Below are 25,377 nucleotides of genomic sequence, written 5' to 3'. Positions count from 1 at the left end.
GACTTCCAGTGTCTGCTGTAGCAGTCGGGACACCAGGGGGCGGTCTGGTGGATCTTCGGTACTGGTGCCACCGCCTCGGCCTGGTACATTACCACGACGGGCCCACTTTGTTGTCCTGGCGGACGCCTGTTGGTGTCATGCAGGACCTCCAGGTGGGCGCCGCCGCACCTGCTGCACTTCTTCTTCAAACGGCACTCAGCTGCCATATGGCTGCGCGCGCAGCGGAAGCAGCGGCGGTGGTCCTTGATCCACTGACTCACCTCGTCCGTGGTCAGCTTCCCGAAAGTGTCGCATTGATACAGCCGATGTTCCCCTTCACAGTACTGGCATTCAATCTTCCACTCCTCTTTCGTCGAGGGGGTGTTGTGGTTCTTGTGCTGCGGTACTGATTCGGCTTGGTGCATAACGGTCACCGACCGGCGGTTATCATTTGATCCCCGAGGTCCTAGTCTTGGGCTTGGTCCACTCCATACGAACGTATCCAGTCGTAGGCTGCTGACCTCCCTGGCGAGGAACTCAGATAGGTCTAGGAGGGATGCCTCTGGGCCGTTGGGGTCACGGTGGTCTCTCTGCCGCCGAAAACGCTCTGGTCGGGCGGGAGGGAGCTTCTCTAATATCCTTTCTACATTAGAGTTAGCGTACAGTTCGTATATCCCTTTTTCCTTTTGGGACCCCAGCATCCCTACCAGGGACTGTACCTTGATAGAGAGGTCATCTAATGCTCTGTTGTCTCTGGCTGGGGGGAGACGGTCGATGTCTCTTATCTCTTGTATCACGTAGTCCCATATGCGTCCATAACGTTGGTCGAGGGCTACTAGAGCCGCGGTGTATGGGGTACTTGAGTTGGAATATGCCAGCGCTATATTATGCGTTCTGGGCACCTTCAGGTGCTTGAGGAGGATAGCATATTTGTACGTCTCGTCTGGGACGTCGGACAGCATAGTCTCCAAGCACATCCGTAGCTCCGTGTACTGTGCTCTGTCCTCGCGTGTAAAATCCGGGAACGTCGGTGTGCCAAGGTACGATGCCATGGATGGCTGACACATCGGTGAGCGTTGGGGGAGAGGCCTCCTGGGCGAGTCTCCCCGTACGTGTCGTCGTGGGCTGGTACTTGGTGGGTACCGAAGCCCGGGTACCCAGGTGCTGTTCCTCGGGGCTGGCGGTGTGTCAAACTCACCCGTGAGTTGAGTCGGGGGTTTGTAGCGCAGTGACTCGGGGCTGACGTCTGGGCTGTACTGGGCCTCCTGGTCCAGAGTACGTTGCTGCTGGTCGGGGCTGTACTGGGCCTCCTGGTCCAGAGTACGTTGCTGCTGGTCGGCTTGACATTCCTCCTCTTCCTCTTCCTTTTCCTCTGCTAGGTCCTGGAGTCTTCTGTTTAGTCTCTCGGCGACGTAGGCCGGTTCTTCCCGGTTGCTGGGTCTCGTATGGACCGGCCGGGAAGGGGGTTCGGAGACATGGACAGGATCCTCCTGTTGGCGGGGTCCCGGGTCGCTTGGTCGGGTAGGGGAATGTGTCCTAGACCCTTGTCGTGATGATCTCCGGGAGCTCTGTGCGGAGAGAGGGGGTGTCGCCATGGCAATCAATTTATCCATCATCTGCGCCTGCAGCCGGTCGCGCTCTGCCTCGCGCTGGGCATGGGCAGCGTCGCGCACTGCTTCGCGCTGGGCATTGGCGGCGTCGCGCTGTGCATTGGCGCTGGCATGGGCGGCGTGGAGCTGTGCATTTGCGGCGTCGCGCTGTGCATTGGCGGCGGCGTGCTGTGCATCGGCGCGGCTTCTTTCAATGTTCTCTTCCGTCTGAAGGCGTCTGGTCTCCAGTCTTATGCGGTCGTCTTCACTCCTTTGTTGCGCCTGGAAGCGCTCTCGCTCGGTTGCAGAATGTTCGCGTTCACTGAGGGCTTGCGCTTGGAGAGCGTGAAGGCGCTCTCGTTGGTCTGCAGCTTGTTCGCGCTCGCTCGTCTGTTGCGCTTGAAGTCGATCGCGTTCGGTGGAGGCTGCCAGGGTGGCGATGAATGCCTGCGCCAGCATCTTGTCCGCTTCGCTGGGGGAAGACACCGACGGAGGTGATCGGCTTCTGGCAGTGCTCGTTGGAGATCTGTTCTCTGGGCGCGCCTCGAGGTCCGTCTCCTGGGCGCGCTTCTCTTCTGGTAGTGGGTCGGGTTCCGTCCCTGGAGCGCTTTCTTTATCCTGGAGCTCTCCGGGGGCTGTCCCGTTGGCGTTGTCGGGGGGTAAAGTCATGTCATGTCCCTCCTGGTCCCCCCCGTGAGCTTGGTCAGTTACGTTAGAACCCACTAGGGTCTCTACTGGCAGGGTCGCCTGGTCGGTAGGGTTTGACATACTTTGGCTATCCGCTTTACTTATTTTATCCGCCTTTAACGTCTGTATAAAGCTAGGTAGTAGACTGGCGGCGTAGTCCTCTAGGTAAGAAGGTGGCTGCCGTCTACGCGTCGGGCGTTCTAGCTTAGGAGAGCCGTTTGTGGAGTGTTCACCGCTGGCCATGTCAATATTAATATTATATTAATATTACGCTAATTACCCTCCGGCTCGAAGGACCAATTGTAACTGAGGGGTACAATTCCCTGACTGTATTGAATAAGTATGGTATCATTAAACCACTACTGCGTTATGTACATTACTACTGGCCATACAGTACACAGGTATATGTGATGAACACCCCCACAATAACACGGCTTCACAAGAAATACTGTTTAGAAGAATATTTATTAGAAGAGCACGAAGATTATCTTACATTACTTATCAAGATTGAGAGTTGCGCTTGTAAGGCGAAGAATGTGCATGAATAGGTCAAGAGCGTAAGTCCATGAGCATATTACGCAGGAGATAATTAATACCACCGGTAGCATAAGAATTATATATGGTACACTAGTAGGTCAGCTGGAGATACTAAGGGGGTTCCCTCCGGTTGTAAGCCAGCAGGGGGGAGGAAGGTTCGAATGCAAAAGTCTGGATCAACGGGGAATCAACAAGCTCCAGCTACGGGAGGCGGTACATTACTCCCTTGATCGGCAGACGAAAGCAGCAGCTATAATCCAAGTATGCGCGACAGCATAGGTGAAAGCCAGCCAGCCTCTCCTAGAGACGGGCTCGAGTGATGCTCCTCACGGGTAAATCCCACACAGCAGCGGGTAGACGGTTCTCTTGGTCCAGCAGCCACAGTACCAAAATCAATATAATCCAGCCGGAAAAGGCTCTGCATTCACCGGTGTAGATTCTCCTGTGCACGGTACTTCACATTAACTAGGTCGAACTTGACGTTATTTCACTAAGCTCTGACACTTTTACTATCCTATTCGCACGCGGTTCTAAGTGCTCTATTTAGACGCAAGGTTGCTCACTTCACTTGGTCGTTGACTCGTGATGAAGGCTTTACTAGTAAGGAACGAACGATACGTTGAACGAACGTTTTAGGATAAGACAAGACTACTGCTGTATCCACCTGCGACGTATTTATACGTACGGTGAATAATCTAGTGCCAACCTCATTTCTGTCTCGTATTCCTGCGCAAAACTGGGCATGTTGAGACAAGCCTTGGCGGTGGCTTTGAACTCGGCATTGGGGGTATGGCCGTGGCGCCTAGGGGATCGCTTCCAATAGGAGAACGAATATTATGGTCTGTCCTGTACCACAGGGCAGTACAGTGCGACATATATATCGCACGTGCTACAGCAACAGCGGTCTGTGCGATGGATGGATTTACTTCAATAGCACTGGTGCGATAGGGATTCGGTTCATATAGATACTCTTATTTTGAAAATCCTGTAGCGGGTCTCATTTCTGCCCACGCGCAGCTCCAGCTAGGCTCCGAAAGCTAGCAACGTTCAGGTGCATATGATACTCTTATTTTGAAAAAAACTCTTGTGACAACTCGACGAGTCATATCCGCCCTATCCGTGCTTTTGCAAGCAGAGGTTGGTGCGCACTGCTGCGTTAACACAGCAGTGCACCTACACGTCCCGAAATAAGTCCGTGGTGTTTTTTTTCTTCTCGCAACGGGTCAAATGCATCTACATGCTTTGCACCGTCGCCATTCCTTTATGCGCACATCGCCCGAAATTAACGTTTATGTACCATTACAATCACTACAACGTTAGCAAGCTAACAAGCTAATCCTGATCAGAGGCAGAGCCAGCAGACACAGTGTGGACTGGGGAAAGGGAAATGGGGGGGCACTCTCTCCCCTTCCCTGTGTGTGTGTGTGTGCGTGCGTTTGGAAAGACGATGAAGTCACTAGTCAGGACTCAGGACAGGAGTACATTATAGTAAACTGAGGATGGACAGATAATGTTGATATTCAAATATAAACACGTTTCGAGAGGAGTGGAAGTTTGAAGACAGACTAGACTACAATATGATGCGGGGGTGGTGAGTTGAAACAGTGTGTGTGAATGAATGAAAACTTTAACAGATTGCAGAATGGGTACAGTACAGTATGGCTCAATACACACAATTGTTAAGGGGATGCAGACCAGAGAAAGACGTTTGTCTTGTTTACATCAGGGTCCCCCATTGTGTGTGTGTGTGTGTGTCCCAACCGACCCCACTTCTATGTTTCAATAAATTATTTGCATTTAAAACTATTAACGCTGACTCATTCCTTCAGTCCACTCAAAATTATGCTAATATTCCTTATGTTGTTTATGATATTAATTGAAAATAGCATATGAGAGTATCATAGTAATAATAACACATGGCGATATACTAAATGACAGCCAAACATGGCACTGCAACTAAATAACACAAATGCAATAGGCACATTTGTGACTGTTACAAATATAACACGTTTTATACTTGTGCTACAAGATTTTGGCCTGTGCTACAAAACTATCAACCTCTGTAGCACCAGTGCTATGTGCAAAAAAAGTTAACGTACAGCCCTGCTGTACCAGGTAAAGGGATATTCCGTGTATATGTACAAAGAATATACAAGGGATATCAAACGATATACAAATATTATACATGGGATCTCAGGCAATAAATATATATATTCAGTTTAATCTGACCCTTTGTAACAGTTACATTATAACACAAAGCCTACATTGTTACAGTATAACAACATACTGTAGCCTACATTGTTACATTATAACAACATAGCCTACATTGTTACATTATAAAAACATAGCCTACATTGTTACATTATAACACAAAGCCTACATTGTTACATTCTAACAACACATAGTGCTCTCACCACTAGACTAAGACACATAGTGCTCTCACCACTAGACTAAGACACATAGTGCTCTCACCACTAGACTAAGACACATAGTGCTCCCATCACTAGACTAAGACACATAGTGCTCTCACCACTAGACTAAAACACATAGTGCTCTCACCACTAGACTAAGACACATAGTGCTCTCATGGTTCATTTGAATGTTTAACAGTTATGGTTAAGATATAAAGTTGGGGTTAAGGTAATGGTTCGTTTAAGGTAACAGTGTGGTTAAAGTTGGGGTTTGGGCAAAGCTATCAGAAAAGTGTGTCTTGGTAGTCTTGAGGTAAAGGCACTTGCCTCCCATGTGAGCATCCCAGGTTTAGTGTATAAGTGTATTTGTTGTCCTGTGTTTTGTTTAGTTATGTATTGTATTGTATGTTTTGTATCCTATGTTAACACATTCTGCGCCATAAACGAGTTAACTCGTTATTGGCCGCCATGCGCTGAGCGCCAGAAACGCGTTAACCCGTTTTTGGGATCGTTATTTCATTTATTCGCTATATCTATTCATAATTCATAGCTGCAGCCTCTGGTATCCTCTTCAGAGCCTGTCTGAGCTGGCAGACGGTCAACACCGCCCTCTACTGCCAGGCGGAGCTATTGCATCTCATTGAAAATGGGTTGGTGTGTTTTAGGAGGCGATCTAAAACCCGGTTGGTAGTGTGGTGCGGACCTCCACAAGCATTATTTGGAATTGCGATCAGATATTTGGATTCTCTCTTTTGCATTACATCAGATACAAGGTAAGAAGATTATATATAAATTTGATCGTTGATCTGACATTTATTTCTACCGCGATAACAGCTATATGTGTGGACCATGTATGGCTGTTTACTGTTGACTGCGGTGGGGGGGGGAGCGCCCCGCTATGACGGTCATTTCATGTATGGACGAGGAGACATACTAATGATAATCTAGCGTTGATTTCAGGATGATTCGATAATCAGCTGAAAAATTACAACGTAATGACTGGATTACAGTAAAACGCCTTTTTCTCGCCTTTTTCCTGGAATTACTGAAAAACACCCAAACCATACTCTATTCAAAACGGTATAAAACGGAAATGTACCGATGAAAACGTTAGGTTATGGCTATAACCAAGTTCTGTTAGTTAGGGGTGACGCTTGGCATCACTACTGCACTCCCTCGCGTACGTGCATGCGTACTGAATAAACTTCCACAAATATACCTTTAATACCAGTATTAGTCTGACCACACCCCTCATCAGCTTACCTTCATAAGCAGGTGTGTGGTCACCTGCTCTCCTCCTACCCAAGCTTTCACCACAAGGTGAGGTCAAGGGCTGCAGCGGCCGTCTGATGCCAAGCGTCACCCCTAACTAACAGAACTTGGTTATAGCCATAACCTAACGTTCTGTTCCGTTAGGGGCTCTGCTTGACATCACTACTGCACAAAGGGAGGCCAAGCGGAGCCGCTGGCTGACAAATACACCCCGCTGACAGCCCCCCACAACCATCAGAACAGGGAGGGCCGAGCCCCCCCGACCCCCCCTAATGGAGGGCATCCCCCTATTAGGGGCTTCACGGGAGGGCGACGGACCCGACCGTGCGAAGAGGCACTCAAGCAACCCAACGCACAGGGTGAGCAGACCGTGGCTTGACCCCACGACTACACCCACGCACAACCCGCATGCCACCCGGGAACGAACGTAGGAAACAACCTCGTCACTGCCCCCAGAATCACGGGGTCAAGGGCAAACCCAACCCCGTGGCAAGGCCGTAGCAGCGGAGCGCGAAGGAAGACCCAGACCCACCAAAAGGACTGGACTCCCTGGAATGGGGGCCCGGAGAAGTCCATGATGCCAGCATCAAGACCCCACCAGGTGGGCACCTAGTGACCCCGCCCCCCACATCGCCAGCGCATTCGGACAAAGGCCCCTCAGCCGAGCGGGCCCTGTCCTCCCCAACAGCACACCGCCTGGAACACAGGCCCTGCAACAGGCAGACAGCATGGTCATAACACACAAGAGTTAACCAAGGAAGCAGGCAGCGCACCGGGGAAAAAGACCAGGCAACAGGCTGTCAACCCAAGCCTGGAAACTGCGGACGAGGCAGGCGCCAAAAAGGACAGCTGAAAACAGCCGCCCCGGCGGAAGGGGCGTAAACTGGCGTTGTCGCATAACCAAGCCTTTAAACAGCATGTCAGAAGTGGGATCCTTAGACCACTCAACCCCTGACAGCTGCCCACAGAAAAAGCCCATACGATCGGCAGACGTCATGAACGTGCAGGGGCACCCTCAACCGGAGAACCGGGAGTTGACACTGCAGCAACACACCAGAGAACCAACCACCCAGGCATCACCCCATGCAATGGTTGGTCCCATAACCCCCAGGAAAGAAACCCCAAAACACATCTGCGGCACCGCCGCAGCCCGCGTTCTGGTTTCCAACAGGGCTATCCCGGGCCTACGGGTCAACGAGCATCACCCCGGACCGGGCCCGGTGATACGGGGAGCACAGGGTCCCCCGAGGAGGTTAAAACCACCCCAACAGGCCCCTCAGTGCCAAACGCAAGAGAAGAGCGTAAAAATGGAAGACCAGCCCCAGCACCCCGCACTCGGTATTCCCAGGAGGTCACCCAACCAAGTACCAACCAAGACCAACCCGCACAGCGGCCGAGATCCGACGAGATCGGACGCGTACAGGTCGGCACGGCCGTAAGCCATTACGACAGTGCAGAATACAACGCACCTAACAAGGGTCCCATAACGCTCAACCCTGTGACACCCGGATCGACCTAGCATTTTTCCCCCTGAAAAAAACCCAAGTCCCTCAGGGTACCAGAACAGCAGATCTGCATCCCCAGCGGACAACGGGTGCAACTGGTCTGGACCAGCGCGACCAGAACCAGTCCCGTGCCCTAATCACGCCGACCTGCCAACCCCAGGAGAAGGGGCAGATATGCGTGTTTGATCCCAACATAAAAAAGAAGGCGCCACCCAGACGTGTCGGTATGAACCGCGCCCGGTGGCCCACCCCTAGGGCGTGAGACCCTTCCCCATATGTCCAGACCCATTCCGTCATCATCCCCTGACATGAACGGGAACCCATCGACAACACACAGGGTGTCGGAAGAGGAAAAAAAACCCATCCCAATTGCTCCATAAAAACGCTGTTTCACCCAAGCAATCAAGGCGCGCTAGTCAGCCAATGGCCCAAAAGCACATCCTGAGCCAGCACTATGTGTGCGTTTGGACATACCCACATCAACAATAGGCCGTTTAGACCACCATATTGAATCCCCAAGACGCCCAGGGAAACGACAAGAGGGGCGAGATGCAATCAACTCCATGAATGAATGAATGAAAAAATGTACCCAACAGACTGCAGAAAAGGGTACAACCCAGTACGGCAATACACACAATAGGTTAAGGGGAGGCAGACCTGAGAAAGACGTTTAGTCTTGTTACCATCAGGGACCCTCATTTCCAATCCATCAAAACACATTCAACTCTTTATATAAATAAAGAAAAGGCATCACCCGTATGACCCAATCTGCACAGCTGGGAGTAAAAACCCTGTTTTTCACATGATTTCAATCCAGTCACTCCTTTTAATCAGAGTGTAAGACCAGACCCTCCCAGAAACACCTTCCCACATGAGACCACGGTCAAGAAAAAAGATATGTAAACTGTGAGACACGTGACCAATAGACTCAAGTTTGACACATAAACCGGGCGCAGCAGGCCTGTGAGCCCTGCGCCCAACCTCGACATCTTTAAGACACCAGCTCATGGAAGGCGTCGCCATAGCAACAACGCTACAACGGGCGGGGAAAACCCACCGGATCCTGTCATGTAACAGGAGTCGGTAGAATACCCCTTCCCCCCCCCCCCCCCCCCCCCCCCCCTGTCAAGCACTGGCTTGGCCCCGACTGGCTCAGCAGAAAAGATCAAAAATACCCTAAACCAATCAAGTGGGGAAGGAGGGGTTTATTCGACACCCCCTCCCGAAAACACACCCTTTATCCCTACACACAGAAAAACAACCGTAGCCATCTTGAAAAACCTCTGGTAGAAAACAAAGCATAGCGAAGCTAATACAATGCCCGCTACCCACAAAAAGTGTAAAAGGTTTTACAACAAAACACAAGTCGCCTGTGCGTGAATCCTATACCCGTTGCCTATGTCATACATAGGAAAAAACGCTGAACGAGAGTAAGCGGCTAGGCCGTGAAATGTGTGCGTACGAGTATTACTGCAACTAAACAACACAGCATTGTGAAAACACATATACTTAGTCAAAGCAATGGAATAACACCAGTTCTAGCTGCATGTGGAGCATCAAGCTAAATAGAACCTATTACCGAGTGTACGTTGCAGACCTTGCTTAACCTCGTAATCACAACACAACTCACCCCACAACGTAAAAAAGGGCAGATTCATATATACACAGCCCCACCATATGATTCGTTTGAAGAAACACACAGTTTGTTCGGCCAAAACACAGTCCCCCTCCGTCGGGGAACTTTTTTTATTATTACTAATTAAATAATGTTAAGGCACAAAATCACAGAGGGGCCGGGGAGGGTGTAGGAGAGGGGACACAGAGGGGAAAAAGTCACTCCTAACGGCGTCTGCCACCTCGCGCCGCTCGAGTCTTGCCACCCCGGGGAGCCCCGGAGGGACGGTAGGTTACAGTCTGCTGGACACGACGTTCCCTACCGTCTCCTCCGGTCTGGGATGGGCCGGCAGTGGCAGAAGCGCCGTTTCGTCCCCTGGCCCTCTTGGCAGGGCCAGCAGCGGCGGCGGAGGCAGTGGTAGCGGTGACGGAGACAGCTCGACGTCGCGGAAGCCTTCTGCCTCCACCGGCAAGGACGGGAGGCGGAAAATGGGGTTGGAGGATGGATCTCTCCTCTGCCATCTCTCTGCACGTTGAGGTCATCAACCGCAGGGCCTTCCCGAACAGGCCAGCGTCGGAGAGGGCGACCGTCAGAAGAGGAGCTCTCTTCCTCTCTGGCACACGGGCCTGCTCCAGCCAAAGGTGACGCTGGCCCAGGGTGGCCAGGGCACGCACTTTCCCCATGGCTATGGCCAGCACCTGGGAAAGATGCAGGACAGCTCCCGCAGCCTGGGTGATCTGATCGCATTTCACCTCGGTCAGATCCGTGCCGCCCGTCATTATCCCCGATACAAATCTAGCCAGGTGGGCGATGTTAGACGCCGCAGCCAGCGATTGTGTACCAGCGATAAATGACTGGTCACCCCAATAAGCCAATTGCCTAGCCGATTTCCCCTGGAGGACCGGCTTGCACAGTGGCTCCCACACCATATCCGGACAGAGGAGCGCGGCCATCGGACTGTCAAGCCGAGGCACGCCCTCCCCTATACCTTTGACCAACCCTGCTACCCGCGTAACTGGTACATAGGTAGGAGTTAGTCCCATGATGTTGGCCACCGCCTGACCCCGACGAACATAGGCCCCCATCGATGGGAAAAATGGGTAGACAACGTCCACCCCTCTCACTGGGGGACGCTGCCAGGGATGGCCTATGAGGTCATCAGGGACAGGTGCAGGCAATGGCAGCGGCAGCGGCACACCGTTTGCGGTAGCGGCTACCGCCATGAGCTCGGGAAACAAGGCCCGCAGTTCCCCCTGCGAACCTTCCTCCACCGACCCCGCATCCCTCACATACAGCAGGCTGCGACTGGTCAAGGAGCCACAATCCGATGCGGCCGACAATAGGGCATCCTGCCGCTGAGGCCAAGGTGGTTCCTCGACATCCTCGAACAGGGCGCCCCATGGAGCCATTTCCCCCCCCTCCGGGGTCTCCTGAGGAGGGATACTCTCCTCCACGGGGCCTTCAAACAAAAATCCGTCCGCCTCGTCCATGAAGTCCTCAGTCTCCATCGGAAATCCCGAGCCGGACGCATCTTCGCTGGTCTCCAGCAGCTCCCCAAACCCAGGCCGTTCGCGTCTGCACGCCACCATCTTGCGACGCGAGCGAGCAGACGCGAAAAGTTTGCGTCGCAAATCCTCCGGCTCCAGAACAACCCCCCGTTCACCAACGGGCGATTCCCCAGAACCAGAGGAACCAGAGTCGAGATCAGGCCATCGCCGGAGCGACGGCACCGACCCCTCGGCTCTTCGGTGAGGAAAACTATCCACCGGCAGTCTCCCGGGCTGGGTCGGCAACCACGAGAGTGGCAACAGCCCAGCACCGAGGCGCACAACGGAGGCGGGAATGGAGAACCGGTGGTGAAGAGTAGGTCTAGCGGGTCTACTCTCCGCGGAATACATTATGACCCAAACCTTTTCTTGTACAACGAATGTGAGAGAAGAAAAGATTAAGCACAATGTAAACCAGTCACAACTCTTTTCAACTAACAACACGTCAAGTGGGGTACTACCGAGGCACTTCCTTGTGGTGAAAGCGAGAAGGAGGAGAGCAGGTGACCACACACCTGCTTATGAAGGTAAGCTGATGAGGGGTGTGGTCAGACTAATACTGGTATTAAAGGTATATTTGTGGAAGTTTATTCAGTACGCGTGCACGTACGCGAGGGAGTGCAGTAGTGATGCCAAGCAGAGCCCCTAACGGAACAGAACAATCTATCTCGGACATGTTGACTAGAAGCAACTCACTGAGACCCGACAGTATTATTAGACCCATAGATATAATATAAGATATATTTTAAGCACTCGCAAATGTCACAGTCTAAAACTATATCCGCGAGTGCTATTTCAGCGCCGTGGACAACCGTGCTCGTCACGGATCTGGGGCTGAGCGAGTTTGAATCCCGGACTGCAGCCGTGCCTTTCCCAGAGTGTCTTCCCCCCCATCTGAACCCTTTCAGCCTGCTTCTGTCGGTCGAACTTGACCAAGTATAAAAATGCGATAAACGTATAAAAGAGCCAGGGAAATGGCCAAAGTAAAAAAAAAAAAAAAAAACTATATCCATTGAATAAAGACCTGGCGATGAATGGGGTATCAGCACCATTCTGACCGGTGCTGGCGGTCAATGTGGGACCCCCTCGAAAACGAGATGGCATATCTCAAGGGGTTTATCCTTCTAATAAATGTCTTCTCTTCTTCTCTTTAGTGTAGAACAAATTATGTAATATATGTACTTATTTGTAATATGTACACATTGTACATTTTCGTAAATACATCAATATATTACTTATGACTATAACATAACGTAAAATATGTACCTTTTTCCTGTGTTTTATTTTAAGTGTTACTAAAAATATACAGATAGAACATTGTGAAAATAGCATGGCAGGGAGGAAACACCATTTAATAAAGAGCTCCAGAAAACACCATTCAATAAAGAGCTCCAGAAAACACCATTCAATAAACATCATGCAATAAAGAGCTACAGGAAACACCATTCAATAAAGAGCTCCAGGAAACATCAGACCTGATTTAAGACCACATTATGAAAGTGGCCCAGGAGGTAGAGCAGTCATCTGGTAATCCAGAGGTTCGATTCCTGCTCCTCCCGGGCAGCATATCGAAGTGTCCTTGAGCAAGACACTTAACCCCTAATTGCTCCAGATGACCAGGTTGGTGTGTGAATGTGTGAGTGAATGGATAATGGATAAAAGCGCTATATAAATGCACCATTTAATTATATTTTTAATTCAAATAAGAATTGAAGAGATCCTGTTCCATGTGATTTGTGCTATTCACACTATTGTGGAAAAATAATTGTAACTATGAGCAAATAAATCACATTTGGGCCACTCTCGCCTGCAGTGTGAACGCAGCCTATAGGCCTCTCTGTCTAATAATAACATCCCTGTCCTTCCCTGGAGTTACACTGAGATGAAGATTAACCTTCTCTTTTTTAAGCCATCAGACTCAGACTCATCACCATGTCACATCAGATCAGTGGTTCTCAACCTTTTTTGGGTCAACAATGCCCCCCTACATGACGTCCATGTTCCATAACCCCCCCCCCCCCATATCTGACATCCATGTTCCATTAACGCCCCCCCCCCCCATATCTGACACTAAGCCTGTCAGTGTTGTGTGTCAAATGAAGGCTTCTAACAATGGGTAGGGTCAAATAAAAACGTTACAGAAAGTAAAACCTTTTCTTTGATAAAAAGTGACACTTCCCCTGTTTCTGGAGTGGGATTTTGATCCAACACCCTCTGAACACCCCCCTCAGAGAGGTGTTTAGCAGGCTGTGACGTACAGGTGTAGAGACAGAGGTGTTTAGCAGGCTGTGACGTACAGGCATAGAGCGGTGTTTAGCAGCCTGTGACGTACAGGCATAGAGACGGAGGTGTTTAGCAGGCTGTGACGTAGAGGCGTATAGAGACAGCTCTGCGTAAGAGTGTCATTGGGTGTGTGCTTGATTAAAAATAGAATGGAAAATGAGAAATCGACATCTTGATGAAAAGTTAATAAGCATGCACTGCTACATTGTCCTTTTTAAATGAATTTAATTTGATTAGATAAAAAAAATGTATTGTCATCATACAGCACAAGTACAGTACAACAAATGTAACAGTAAAGTGCAATAGTAATATACAATGTACATGTGATTAAACTGGAGTGTATATATAACTACTACTATAAGTACTACTATAAGTACTACTGAGTAATAATGCTAATCAGATGTATGTACAGTGTTATAATAGTATTATGTACAGGTATAAAGACACTATGGTAGTAAGTCATACTGGCCAGCAGTGTGAGTAGGTAAGGGATATGTACAGATATAGATATAGTATTAACATATGGGTGATACAGGTATAAAGACACTATGGGGTTTGAGGAATTGAGGAATGTTCCATTGTGACGTTAAGCCTGTTGCCTGGAGCTCATTTTGCTTTCCATGGGTTACGCATTGACAAGCCATCAAATAATGTTAATAATGAAACTGTATGGCCTTTAACATTGTTACCTTAACATTCACTATGTGTGTGGAAGACTGAGGCAATACTGTTGCAAACCATCATTTATTAGATTAGATTAAAATGTATTGTCATCATTCATTCAGCACAAGTACAGTACAAGAAGTTCAGCATCCAACCAGAGTGCAAATGTAACAGTAAAGTGCAATAGTAAGTTTCTTGCTAGTTGTAGCACAGCTTTAATTTTTCCTATTAATTATTTACTGTTCTGTAATGTAGTATAAATATGTGCTTAAAAGTCCTTGAAATTCAAATCAACCATTCGCATTGAACGTTTTGTTCATCCATGATAAAATAAAACTAATTGTCGGAAATTGGTTTTAAGCCATAAAATTGGATCCGGTTTTCTTTTCAATAAAAAACAGCATTTAAAAGTGAATTGTATCCTTTTAAATGCCCTTTTAAAATGGAAAATAGTGCTTAGAAAAGTACTTGAAAGTCCTTGAATTAAATGTTTCAATGTCTGTGGGAACCCATGTAATTTAGTGTCTCCCTAACTCTCGTACTTCAAACACGTTGGTACCTTTGGCCTCCGTTGATACCTGGCAGTACCAAGTGGTACCGCTCCACCATTCAACCTCCAGCACAAATATAATAATAATAATGCAGGACCTCTTTAGAGATGTCTTTATTTGGCATGCAACGACACAACGACATGCAATGGGCGGCACACACACAGGAATATACACACACACATGCATTGTCTTTCTCAGGGTCGCCGATGCGATTGAGCTCTGCTCTTAACCCTAATCACAGGCCCAGTGGTGGAAGAAGTACACAGTTCCTTTACTTAAGTAAAAATAGAAATACTCAGATAAATGAGTACTCTGGTAAAAGTAAAAGTCCTCCATTAAAATTCGACTTAAGTAAAAGTAGAGAAGTATTTCCTATTGAATGTACTTAAGTATCTAAAGTAAAAGTACACATTCTACATGATGTTTGTGTATCCATTGACCTCTATAGGTTATGTTAAAGTGGTATGTGGTCCAGTTATGCTGCTCTGATTACGTCCTCTTGAAGTTGACAGGCCTCAAATGTGAAAGTACTGTATATAATCTTTTTCTTAGTATTTTATTTTGTATATATTATGTTTTCTATGCAAAATCCTTTTCTGCAAAGTAACTAGTAACTGATGGGTTCAGATAAATGTAGTGGAGTAAAAAGTACAATATTTTCCTTGAAATGTAGTGGAGTAAAAGTATAAAGTTCCCTCAAATTAAAATATTCATAAAGTACAAGTAGCTCGAAAATGTACTTAAAGGAACACGCCAACATTTTGGGAAATTAGCTTACCGTCTTCTCCAGAGAGAGACAAGAAGATAGAGATACCTGTTTCCTCTCTGTGTTCAGTAGAACGCTATCTGGCTGCATGTTAGCCTACGGGTAGCCTACGCATTGTCCAACTAACACCTCTCCCGAAGGCTACTCGTACATGTCCGCTTCCATTCATTGTGCTAAGCTAGGCTAACATGCAGCCAAATAGCTTTCTACTGAACGCACAAAGAGGAAACTGGTATCTATCTTCTTGTCTCTTTCTGGAGAAGACTATAAGCAAATTTCCACAAATGTTGGCGTGTTCCTTTAAGTTTAAGGACCATGAGTCGGTCATGGAGGTGACAGAGGTGTTTAGCAGGCTGTGAGGTACAGGTGTAGAGACAGAGGTGTTTAGCAGTAAAGTAAAGGTTTAACCGTTGATCGACTCCCCACAGAGAGGACCATCGAGGACCATGAGTCGGTCATGGAGGTGCTGTCAGGATGGAGTCTGGACCACGACAGCCGGCTGTACTTCAGGAAGAACTACGCTAAATACGAGTTCTTCAAGAGACCGCTGGTGAGTCCAACTCAAAGATGCGGCATTTGACCATAACACCTAGCCCTGCCATGTCCAGCCTCTCAAGCCTTGATATCTATGTGCCTGTTAGTCTGTGTGTTACCTCGTGTGTGTGTTAGTAGTTAATTAGAAGCGTGTGCTACTTAACACATTAACTGCCACGGAGTTTGCCCGTCTCATACCACTCTCTGCCACCACTCTAAGCCTATGGAGATGTTCACCTTCTTTGCAGGGCTATAACTTTTTTAATTGTATTGCTAAATTGACATTACTATGGCCCATTCAACATCGATTATCTATCGTTCAGGATGTAGGAACGTTATACTTTTTCATTCATAGATTCATACGAAAATACCGTCTAGAATATAAATATGTTTTTATCGTTTTCTGCAGTAATTCCTAGAACGTGAGTTATAGGCATAAACGCATATATAGATTATCAACTGCCGTTTGTTGCCGATACACGCTATATTAAAATGTTCAACTGTACATGATCCTAAACGTTATGTATCATCATGCGCGGATGAACGGGGGGGGGGTTGTTTATAATTCCGTGATCGTAAGTAAATGCTTTATGTAGTATGGGTGATATATTGATCAGAGCAGTTTGCATTAATAATAATAAACATTCACGATGAAAGTAACGTTACTGTCCTCTTACCGTTCGCCGATGAGACTGGAGGAAAAAGATCCCACTTATTTGACGGCGATCTACTAGATCCATTCCCGGTTTGTATAATAATAATTGTAACTGAGGGGTACAATTCCCTGACTGTATTGTTAGATATGATATTTAATACCACTACCTCATGTACTTTAACTTCTGGCCACCCAGTACAAGATATAAGTATGATGAACACTTTCCCACCTGATGAAACGAATCCACACAAATGTACCAAATCGAAGGTTTAATACAGCAAAGGGTGTATACAACGATCACTTAATTACATTTATGATTTGAAATATGAAATATGCACTTTTATGGCAAATGAGTATTCGTAGGTAAATCAACATTGAATGTCCAATCTCTGGTTACGCAGGGAGTAAGTATACAACCTGGAATATTTAGGAAAACGATAGCGATGGTACTTAAATGATTATAGCTGGATACACTAAAGGGGGGGGGGGGGTCCCGCTGGTTGTAAGACAGTAGGAGGGGGGGGGTTAGAGAAGCCGCTGGCGGTATCCCATCTGGCCGACGGTGTCTTGGGAGAATCCAAAGTCTTGGACACAGTGCCCACAGAACCTCGGACCGCAGACGAATACAGCTGGACCCTCTGTGGACGGTAGCTGCCGGTCCACAACGGAGAGACGTGAGGCGACCTCACTGGTGTCGAGCGCCGTCTCACCTGGAGTCTTCTCCGGGGGGTAGTTCCAACACTCCACAGTGTTGGCCTTTATCCATGGAATAATCAAAGCACACAAAGCATAATCCAAGCCGTGGAAGGCTCGCCGTCGTCCGGGTAGAGTAATCCAATATACAGGTCCAGTCGCTCTTGGCCCGGAGCTCCTCGGATGCAATCACCACTAGGGGTCTGACCAGCCTGGTTAAGCGTCCAGATAACGTCAGGAACGATGGGGGTACTGATAACTTTAGAACTCTAACCGAACGATGCACCATACATAAATAGACTATTATTAGCTTAATAGAATACGTCCAACTCGACGGTATAGTGCCAAACTATGACTATTCAACTATTAATCTACACGATATCTCAATGCCTATTCTGGGCCAAGTAGGCCTTACTACACCGCACGTGCGTCGTGGGGAGGCTTTGCGTCTGTCACTCTGTTGGAGGGTAAAGAACTGGACTAAAAGAAAGTTCTACTTTACTTGCGCCATATATATATGCGCTATGAACAAATAGTACCATTCGTATTTCGCCCGACATATTCCTGCGCGGAACCGGGGCTTGCCACGACATGTTAGGCGGCACGATTGAACTTGGACCTAGGGGTATGGCAACCTGGCGCCAGGTTCTCGTCCAATGGTAGAATGAAACTATTATGGGCTGTTTAGTAGACTAAAGGGATATTCGATGCATATTGTACAAGGAATATACAGGGGATATCAAACGATATACAAATACAATTAAATATATATAAATAAATATACATATTCGGTTTAATCTGATCCTTCACAACAGCCGCCCCCTAATTAGTCCCACCTAATTAGCTAAGCAGAGACAGATTAACCGCACTGTCTACCACTCAAGGTCCGCTGTAAGGGTCAGTCAACTCACAAAGTCATGGGGTCATGGTCATCATCGATAGTATCTGGGAGTCGGGGCAGTTCTATGAGCCTCGCCACGGGACGTGTGTAGGTGCGCCCTTGGACGAGTACTTCAGCTGCTCGGACCTTGCCATCGGCACCGGTGATCACTTTGCTTACGCGGCCAGCCGGCCACATAGCTCTGGGTAGTGACTGGTCAATAATCATGACGACTGTTCCTTCTGTCAAATTGTCTCTCTCTTTTACCCACTTCTGGCGGGTCTGTAGAGACGGTAGGTAGTGAAGTAGGAAGCTGCTCCAAAACTTGTCAGCTAGTACTTGGCTGTACCTCCACATTCTTCGGCCGTTCGCTTCTTCAGGCCTGTACATTGTCTGGGGTAGCGCGGGGTCCAGCCGCCCCATTAGGAGTGTGTTGGGGGTGACATCTGCTACATCACTGGAGACGTAACCGAGGGGCTTTGAGTTCAATACTCCCTCGATCTCCGTGAGGACTGTCATTAGGACTTCCTCCGCCACAGTCTGGGCTCCAAGTACGGCGTACAGGGCTGTCTTTATAGAACGTACTTCTCGTTCCCAGGTTCCACCGAAGTGGGGTGCGTTCGGGGGATTAAACTGGAAGTCAATCTGGGCTGGAGCGAGGTGGGTCTTAAGTTCTGGGCCCATAGCTTGGAAGCTCTCTCTCAGCTCTCTTTCTCCGCCTTTGAAGTTGGTCCCGTGATCAGACAACAATGCAGACGGTCTTCCTTTCCGTGATGTGAATCTCCGGAAGGCCATAAGGAATGAGTCTGTGCTCATGGTCGGAAGGAGCTCGATATGTATCGCTCTGGTGGTCATGCATTTGAATACAATACCCCACCGCTTCTCGGTGCCTCTTCCTCTCTTTATATACAACGGGCCAAAGCAGTCCATGCCTGTGGAGTGGAATGGCTTGTCGCCGATTCGGAGGCGACAGGGGGGTAAGTCAGCCATCCGTGGTATGCTGGGCTGCGCGCGCCACTTACGGCAGTCTAGACAGGTTCGCTGGAAGCGCCGTACTGCTTCTCTCCCTTGCAATATCCAATAACGACGTCTGATCTCCGCGAAGACTCTCTCTGCTCCTGCGTGGTGTACATCCTCGTCGTATTTCTTTATGATCAGCTCTGTGACCTTGTGTCGGCTGTTCAAGACGATCGGGTGCTTAATGTCATCTGGTAGACCGGGGGCTCTCCGCAGGCGACCACCCACTCTGATGAGATTATGGGCGTCACTCTCTGGTGCCAGGTGAATCAGTCTGCTGTCTGATGGGACGGGGTTTCCTCCCTGTAGACAGTCTAGCTCATCGGGGAACGAGTCTCTCTGGGCTCGTTGTAGTAGAAGAAGTTCTGCTTCTTCGTAGTCAGCTGCTGACATGTCAGTGGTGGACTGAATCTCTGGGTGGCGCCGCAGGAATGTTCTTTGCTGCGCACTCTCTAGGGTAATGCAGTCATCTATGTTGGGGTCTGTGGAGGCGACAGTGCTCAGTCCACAGAACATAGGTTTCTTGTTCTCAGCCTCCTTGTTACTTGCTTCCCTCGGGGTGGGCGTAGGCCAATCTCCTTCCGGGAGCTTGAGGAATGCTGGTCCGTCACTGTAGATGTTGCGACGGGTTAGGTCATCCAGAGACATTCCCCGGGTGATGACGTCAGCTGGGTTGTGTTTGGTGTCCACATACCGCCAGCTTGCTTCTTCTGTTAATTCTTGAATCTCGGTGACTCTGACTCCCACGAAGACCTTGTATCTGCATGAATCAGACTTGATCCATGTGAGTACTGTCGTGGAATCTGACCACAAGATTGTTCTATGCACCGGAATGGTGAGTTCACGTTGGATTAACGTGGCTAGATGCGCTCCTGCGAGGGCTGCGCAGAGCTCTAGACGTGGGATAGATTGTTGCTTACGTGGGGCTATTCTTGAGCGGGCCAGGATGAAAGCAGTGTGTATCTTTCCTCCCATCTCTTGGGCACGCAAGTAGGCCACTGATCCGTAGGCTACTTCGGAGGCGTCGCTGAAGACGTGTAGCTCAATCTCGCATGTCTCTGGCCTCACTGTGGATGGGAAGTAGCTGCGGCGTATATTGACGCCTGGGAGTGAGCGGAGTTCCGTCTCCCACTCTCTCCATGTTGAGGCAAGGTGTGCGGGTATTGGGTCGTCCCAGCCCTGGTCCTTGTCCCATAGTGCTCGTACAATCATCTTTGCCCTGGTGGTGTAAGGTAGAATACATCCCAACGGGTCATATTGTCTGGCGAGTGTTCTGTACACACTCCGTCTGGTGGTCGGTATCGCCGCCGACCTTCCCTGCTCTGGAGCCAAGGGTTTGTGTCTATAGTGGAGCGAGTCTGTTTTGAAGCGCCAGACTAGTCCTAGTGTCATTTCTTGGGCTTCTCCTGGGATTGTCGCCATCCAGGTCTCGCTGCTGGCAGCCTTGTCCGCGGAGGAGAGGCTGCGCAATACGTGCGGGTCGCTGCTGGCCCACTGCCTGAGATCAAAGCCGCCTTTGATTAGGGAGGCGCGTAACTTGATTAGGAGAGCCTCGGCTTCTTCTTGAGTCGAGACGCTTTGTAAACAGTTGTCCACGTAGAAACTGTTCTTCACACTGTGTTGGACCTCTTCATCTGCTGCTGGGTCCTCTGTGACGTGTTTCTGTAGTGCAAATGTAGCACAGCACGGGCTGCATGTGGTTCCGAAGGGGAGTACTTCCCACTGGTAGATGGATGGGTTCTCATCTCCGATCTTCTCTCTCCATAGGAACCGTAGCAGAGGCTTGTCCTCCTCTACTAGTCTCACCTGCAAGAACATCCCTTTGATATCCCCGCTTATAGCCACCTTGTCCTGGCGGAAGCGCAGTAGCACGCCTAGTAGGGAGGGGCCGAGTGTGGGGCCGGGCAAGAGCTCTTTATTCAGATTTTGGGATCCGATCTGGTAGCTGCAGTTAAACACAATGCGATCCTTGCCGTTGTGATGGACCTTGTGATGCGGCACGTACCATGATTCGGTCGTCTGATCGGCCTCTTTAATGTCAATCTTTGTTACGTGTCCCGCTGTGATTAGCTTCTCAATCTCAGCTCGGTACACACTCTCTTGAGCGGGGTCTTTGGCTAGGCGCCGCTCTGTGTTCAGTAGATAGCGCTCCGTGGCGTCTTTCTTTGCGTGAAAGGTGGGCATTCCCTCTCGCCTCAGGAGTGGAGTTGCGTATCTCATCACTCCGCCGACTGTGACTCTCTTTGTCCCCTGCTCGAGTAGGTTGATGGCGTAAATGTCTTCTTTAGAGCGAATATCTTTCTTTTCGTTCTTAAAGGGCATTGTCTCTAGGGTCCATAGCCTCTCGACATGCTGCAGGAGAGTGGTGTCTTCTTCTGTCGTTCTGGAGTGGAAGCAGCTAGTGGCTGCTGTTCGGTTGAGAGATTTAGCGAGGGGGCCTTGTAGGGTCCACCCTAGGCGGGTCTCGACTGCTGCAGGACAGCCTCGGGGGCCTGTATGGACCCGGTCAATCGGGACTATGAGTTCTGCATGGTCGGAGCCTATCAATAGGGTCGGGGTAGCGCCGTCTATGAGCGGGATAGGTAATTGGCGCAGGTGCACATATTTATCCATCAACTTGGTGACGGGGTAGGTGTACTGCGATAGTCCTATTTCTTGGCTGGTGAAAGCATTTGTGATCTTGTACCGTCGCTCTGGCTGCCCGTTGGCTGCGATGGTGAAGGAGACATTCTCGCCCTTTATCGTCTTTAAATCTCTTCTTATTGTCCGAATAGTCATTTCGTTCTTGCTCCCCCGCAGTCCCAACTGGGTCGCAGCGGAGGCGAGCAGAAGGGTCTTCTCTGACCCGTCATCAAGGACGGCGTAAGTGTCCATGACCTTATCTTGGTAGCTCAATGTCACACGGACTACCTTTAAGAGCACTTGGGCTCCGCTGCTGCTGGCGGGGTCAATGTACATGACACTTGCCTTGGTGCCGCTCCGTGGTGCAGGTATAGGCCGTCTTCCGTTACTTTCGTGTAGTATATCTAGATGGGCTCCATCGCACCGGCTGCACCTTTTCTTTAGGCGGCATTCGGCTGCCATGTGGGGCCGCGCACATCGATAACAGCGCCGGTTGGACTTTATCCATTGACTCACTTCTTCTGCATTCATCTTTGTGAATAGGTCACATTGTGCCAGCCAGTGTTCTTTCTCACAGTAGGGACACGCTATCTTCCACTTCTCTTTTCTCGAGGGGGTGCTGTGACTCTTACTGCTCGGTACTGACTCTGATTGGTGCATGACAGTCACCGATCTTCTTCCATCATTTATTCTCCTGGGTCCCTCTCTGGAGCTTGGCGTGCTCCGCCCGAAGGTGTCCAGTCGTAAGCTGCTGACCTCTCTCGCCAGGAAGTCGGCCAGATCAAGGAGGGATGGCTCGGGGCCGTCGGGATCCTGGTAATCCCTCTGCCGCCTAAAGCGCTCCTGTCTTGCGGGTGGCAGCTTCTCCAAAATCCTCTCGACGTTAGAGTTGGCGTATAGCTCATGCATGCCCTTCTCCCGTTGCGCTCCCAGCATCCCTACCAGGGACTGCACTTTGATTGACAGGTCGTCTAGTGAGCGATTGTCTGTGGCTGGGGGTAGGCGGTCAATATGCCTTATCTCCTGGATTACGTAATCCCATATACGTCCATATCTCTGATCCAGCGCTGCAAGGGCCGCTGTGTATGGAGTCGAAGAGGTAGCATAGGCTAGCGCTATATTGTGCGCTCGCGGTACTTTCAGGTGCTTCAGTAATATTGCATACTTGTGGCGTTCATCAGCGACATCCACCATCATTGTCTCTAAGCACATCCGGAGCTCCGTGTACTGTGCTCGACTCTCATAGGCGAAGTCTGGGAATGACGGTGTGGCATTGTATGACGCCGTGGATGGCTGATACATCGGCGAGCGTTGGGGGAGAGACCTCCTGGTCGAGTCCCCTCTTGTGCCTCGCTGTGGGCTGGTACTGGCAGGGTACCATGGCCCGCTGGTCCAGGTGCTGTTCCTCGGGGCTGGTCGTGCGTCGTGCTCACCCGTGAATAGAGTCGGGGGTCTGTAGCGCAGCGCCGCGGGGGTATAGCCTGGACTGTATGGGACCTCCTGGTCCGGTGGAGTACTGTGCTGTCGTCGGGCTTGGTTCTCCTCTTCTCCCTCTTCTTCCTCTATCAGATCTTCCAGATCCTGTAATCGTTTATTTAGCTTCTCCGCAGTGTATGCCGCTCCTTCCTTGTAGCTGGGTCTCGCTTGGACTGGTCTGTGAAGGGGGTCTGCGGGGGGTATAGGCTCTGTCTGTTGGTCAAGTTCAGGGTCGCTTGCTCGTTGTGGTGACGCTGCCCTTGACTGTTGTCTCGACGAGTTCCTTGAACCCCTAGCGGAGGGAGAGGGTGTTGTCCTTTTGATCAGCTGCTCTATTAGTTGCGCTTGTAGTCTGTCGCGCTCTGCGTCTCTTTGGGCACCGGCAGCGGCACGCTGGGCGTCGGCCCGGTCTCTTGCCATATTCTCTTCTGTCTGGAAGCGTCTCATCTCCAGGCGGGTGCGCTGTTCTTCGCTCCGTTGCTGTGCTTGGAGGTGTTCGCGCTCGCTAAGCATCTGCGCTTGGAGTCGGTCGCGTTCGGTAGAGGCTGTCAGGCTGACGAGGAACGCCTGTTGTAGTATCCTCTCCGCTTCGCTGGGGGAAGGCGGTTGTGGAGGTGAGCCGCTCCTGCGTGAGCCGCTCCTGGGGGTACTCGTTGGGGAGTCCTGGAGCTCTAGTTCCTCGGCGCTCTCCTCCTCTTCTTCCGTGCAGAGTTCTCTCTCTGTAGGGTTGTCTTCCTCCCGGGGCTGGTCGGGGACTACTTCTTGAGTAGTGGCGGGGGGTAAAGGCATGTCAATTCCCTCCTGGTCCCCACCGTGAGCTTGGTCAGTTACATTAGGACCTACTAGGGCCTCTGTGGTCGGGGAAACCTGGTCGTTAAGGTCAGACATAATTTTACTTTCTACCTTTACCGCGTTTACCGTTTGTCGAAGGCTAGGTAGTTGACTGACAGTGTAAGCCTCTAAGTACTGAGGTGTCTGTCGTCTGCGCCGTGGGCGTTCTAGGTTAGGAGGATCGTTTCGTGGAGTGTTCATCATAGGCCATTTCGATATTAATAACACTATATTAATATTACACTAGTTACCCTCCGGCTCGAAGGACCAATGGTAACTGAGGGGTACAATTCCCTGACTGTATTGTTAGATATGATATTTAATACCACTACCTCATGTACTTTAACTTCTGGCCACCCAGTACAAGATATAAGTATGATGAACACTTTCCCACCTGATGAAACGAATCCACACAAATGTACCAAATCGAAGGTTTAATACAGCAAAGGGTGTATACAACGATCACTTAATTACATTTATGATTTGAAATATGAAATATGCACTTTTATGGCAAATGAGTATTCGTAGGTAAATCAACATTGAATGTCCAATCTCTGGTTACGCAGGGAGTAAGTATACAACCTGGAATATTTAGGAAAACGATAGCGATGGTACTTAAATGATTATAGCTGGATACACTAAAGGGGGGGGGGGGTCCCGCTGGTTGTAAGACAGTAGGAGGGGGGGGTTAGAGAAGCCGCTGGCGGTATCCCATCTGGCCGACGGTGTCTTGGGAGAATCCAAAGTCTTGGACACGGTGCCCACAGAACCTCGGACCGCAGACGAATACAGCTGGACCCTCTGTGGACGGTAGCTGCCGGTCCACAACGGAGAGACGTGAGGCGACCTCACTGGTGTCGAGCGCCGTCTCACCTGGAGTCTTCTCCGGGGGGTAGTTCCAACACTCCACAGTGTTGGCCTTTATCCATGGAATAATCAAAGCACACAAAGCATAATCCAAGCCGTGGAAGGCTCGCCGTCGTCCGGGTAGAGTAATCCAATATACAGGTCCAGTCGCTCTTGGCCCGGAGCTCCTCGGATGCAATCACCACTAGGGGTCTGACCAGCCTGGTTAAGCGTCCAGATAACGTCAGGAACGATGGGGGTACTGATAACTTTAGAACTCTAACCGAACGATGCACCATACATAAATAGACTATTATTAGCTTAATAGAATACGTCCAACTCGACGGTATAGTGCCAAACTATGACTATTCAACTATTAATCTACACGATATCTCAATGCCTATTCTGGGCCAAGTAG

At 49.7% G+C, this 25,377-nt stretch overlaps 1 protein-coding gene across 2 annotated transcripts in view; it reads left to right on the top strand.

Moving 5' to 3' along the window:
- grb14 (growth factor receptor-bound protein 14) overlaps positions 1-25,377 on the top strand; it is a gene marked incomplete at its 5' end in the record, with an annotated part of 125,654 nt that overhangs the window by 45,583 nt on the left and 54,694 nt on the right. For both annotated transcript variants that reach the window (XM_084311636.1, XM_084311635.1), the window contains one exon: positions 15,834-15,955. In XM_084311636.1, the coding sequence (XP_084167762.1) occupies positions 15,834-15,955 (122 nt within the window). The remainder of the gene's footprint in view (positions 1-15,833; positions 15,956-25,377) is intronic.

The sequence above is a fragment of the Notolepis coatsorum genome (genome assembly GCF_963971535.1).
Source record: "Notolepis coatsorum genome assembly, chromosome: 3".
Classification (NCBI taxonomy): domain Eukaryota; kingdom Metazoa; phylum Chordata; class Actinopteri; order Aulopiformes; family Paralepididae; genus Notolepis; species Notolepis coatsorum.
The sequence above is the reverse complement of the archived record's forward strand: the minus strand, read 5'-3'. Positions and strand labels throughout refer to the sequence as shown.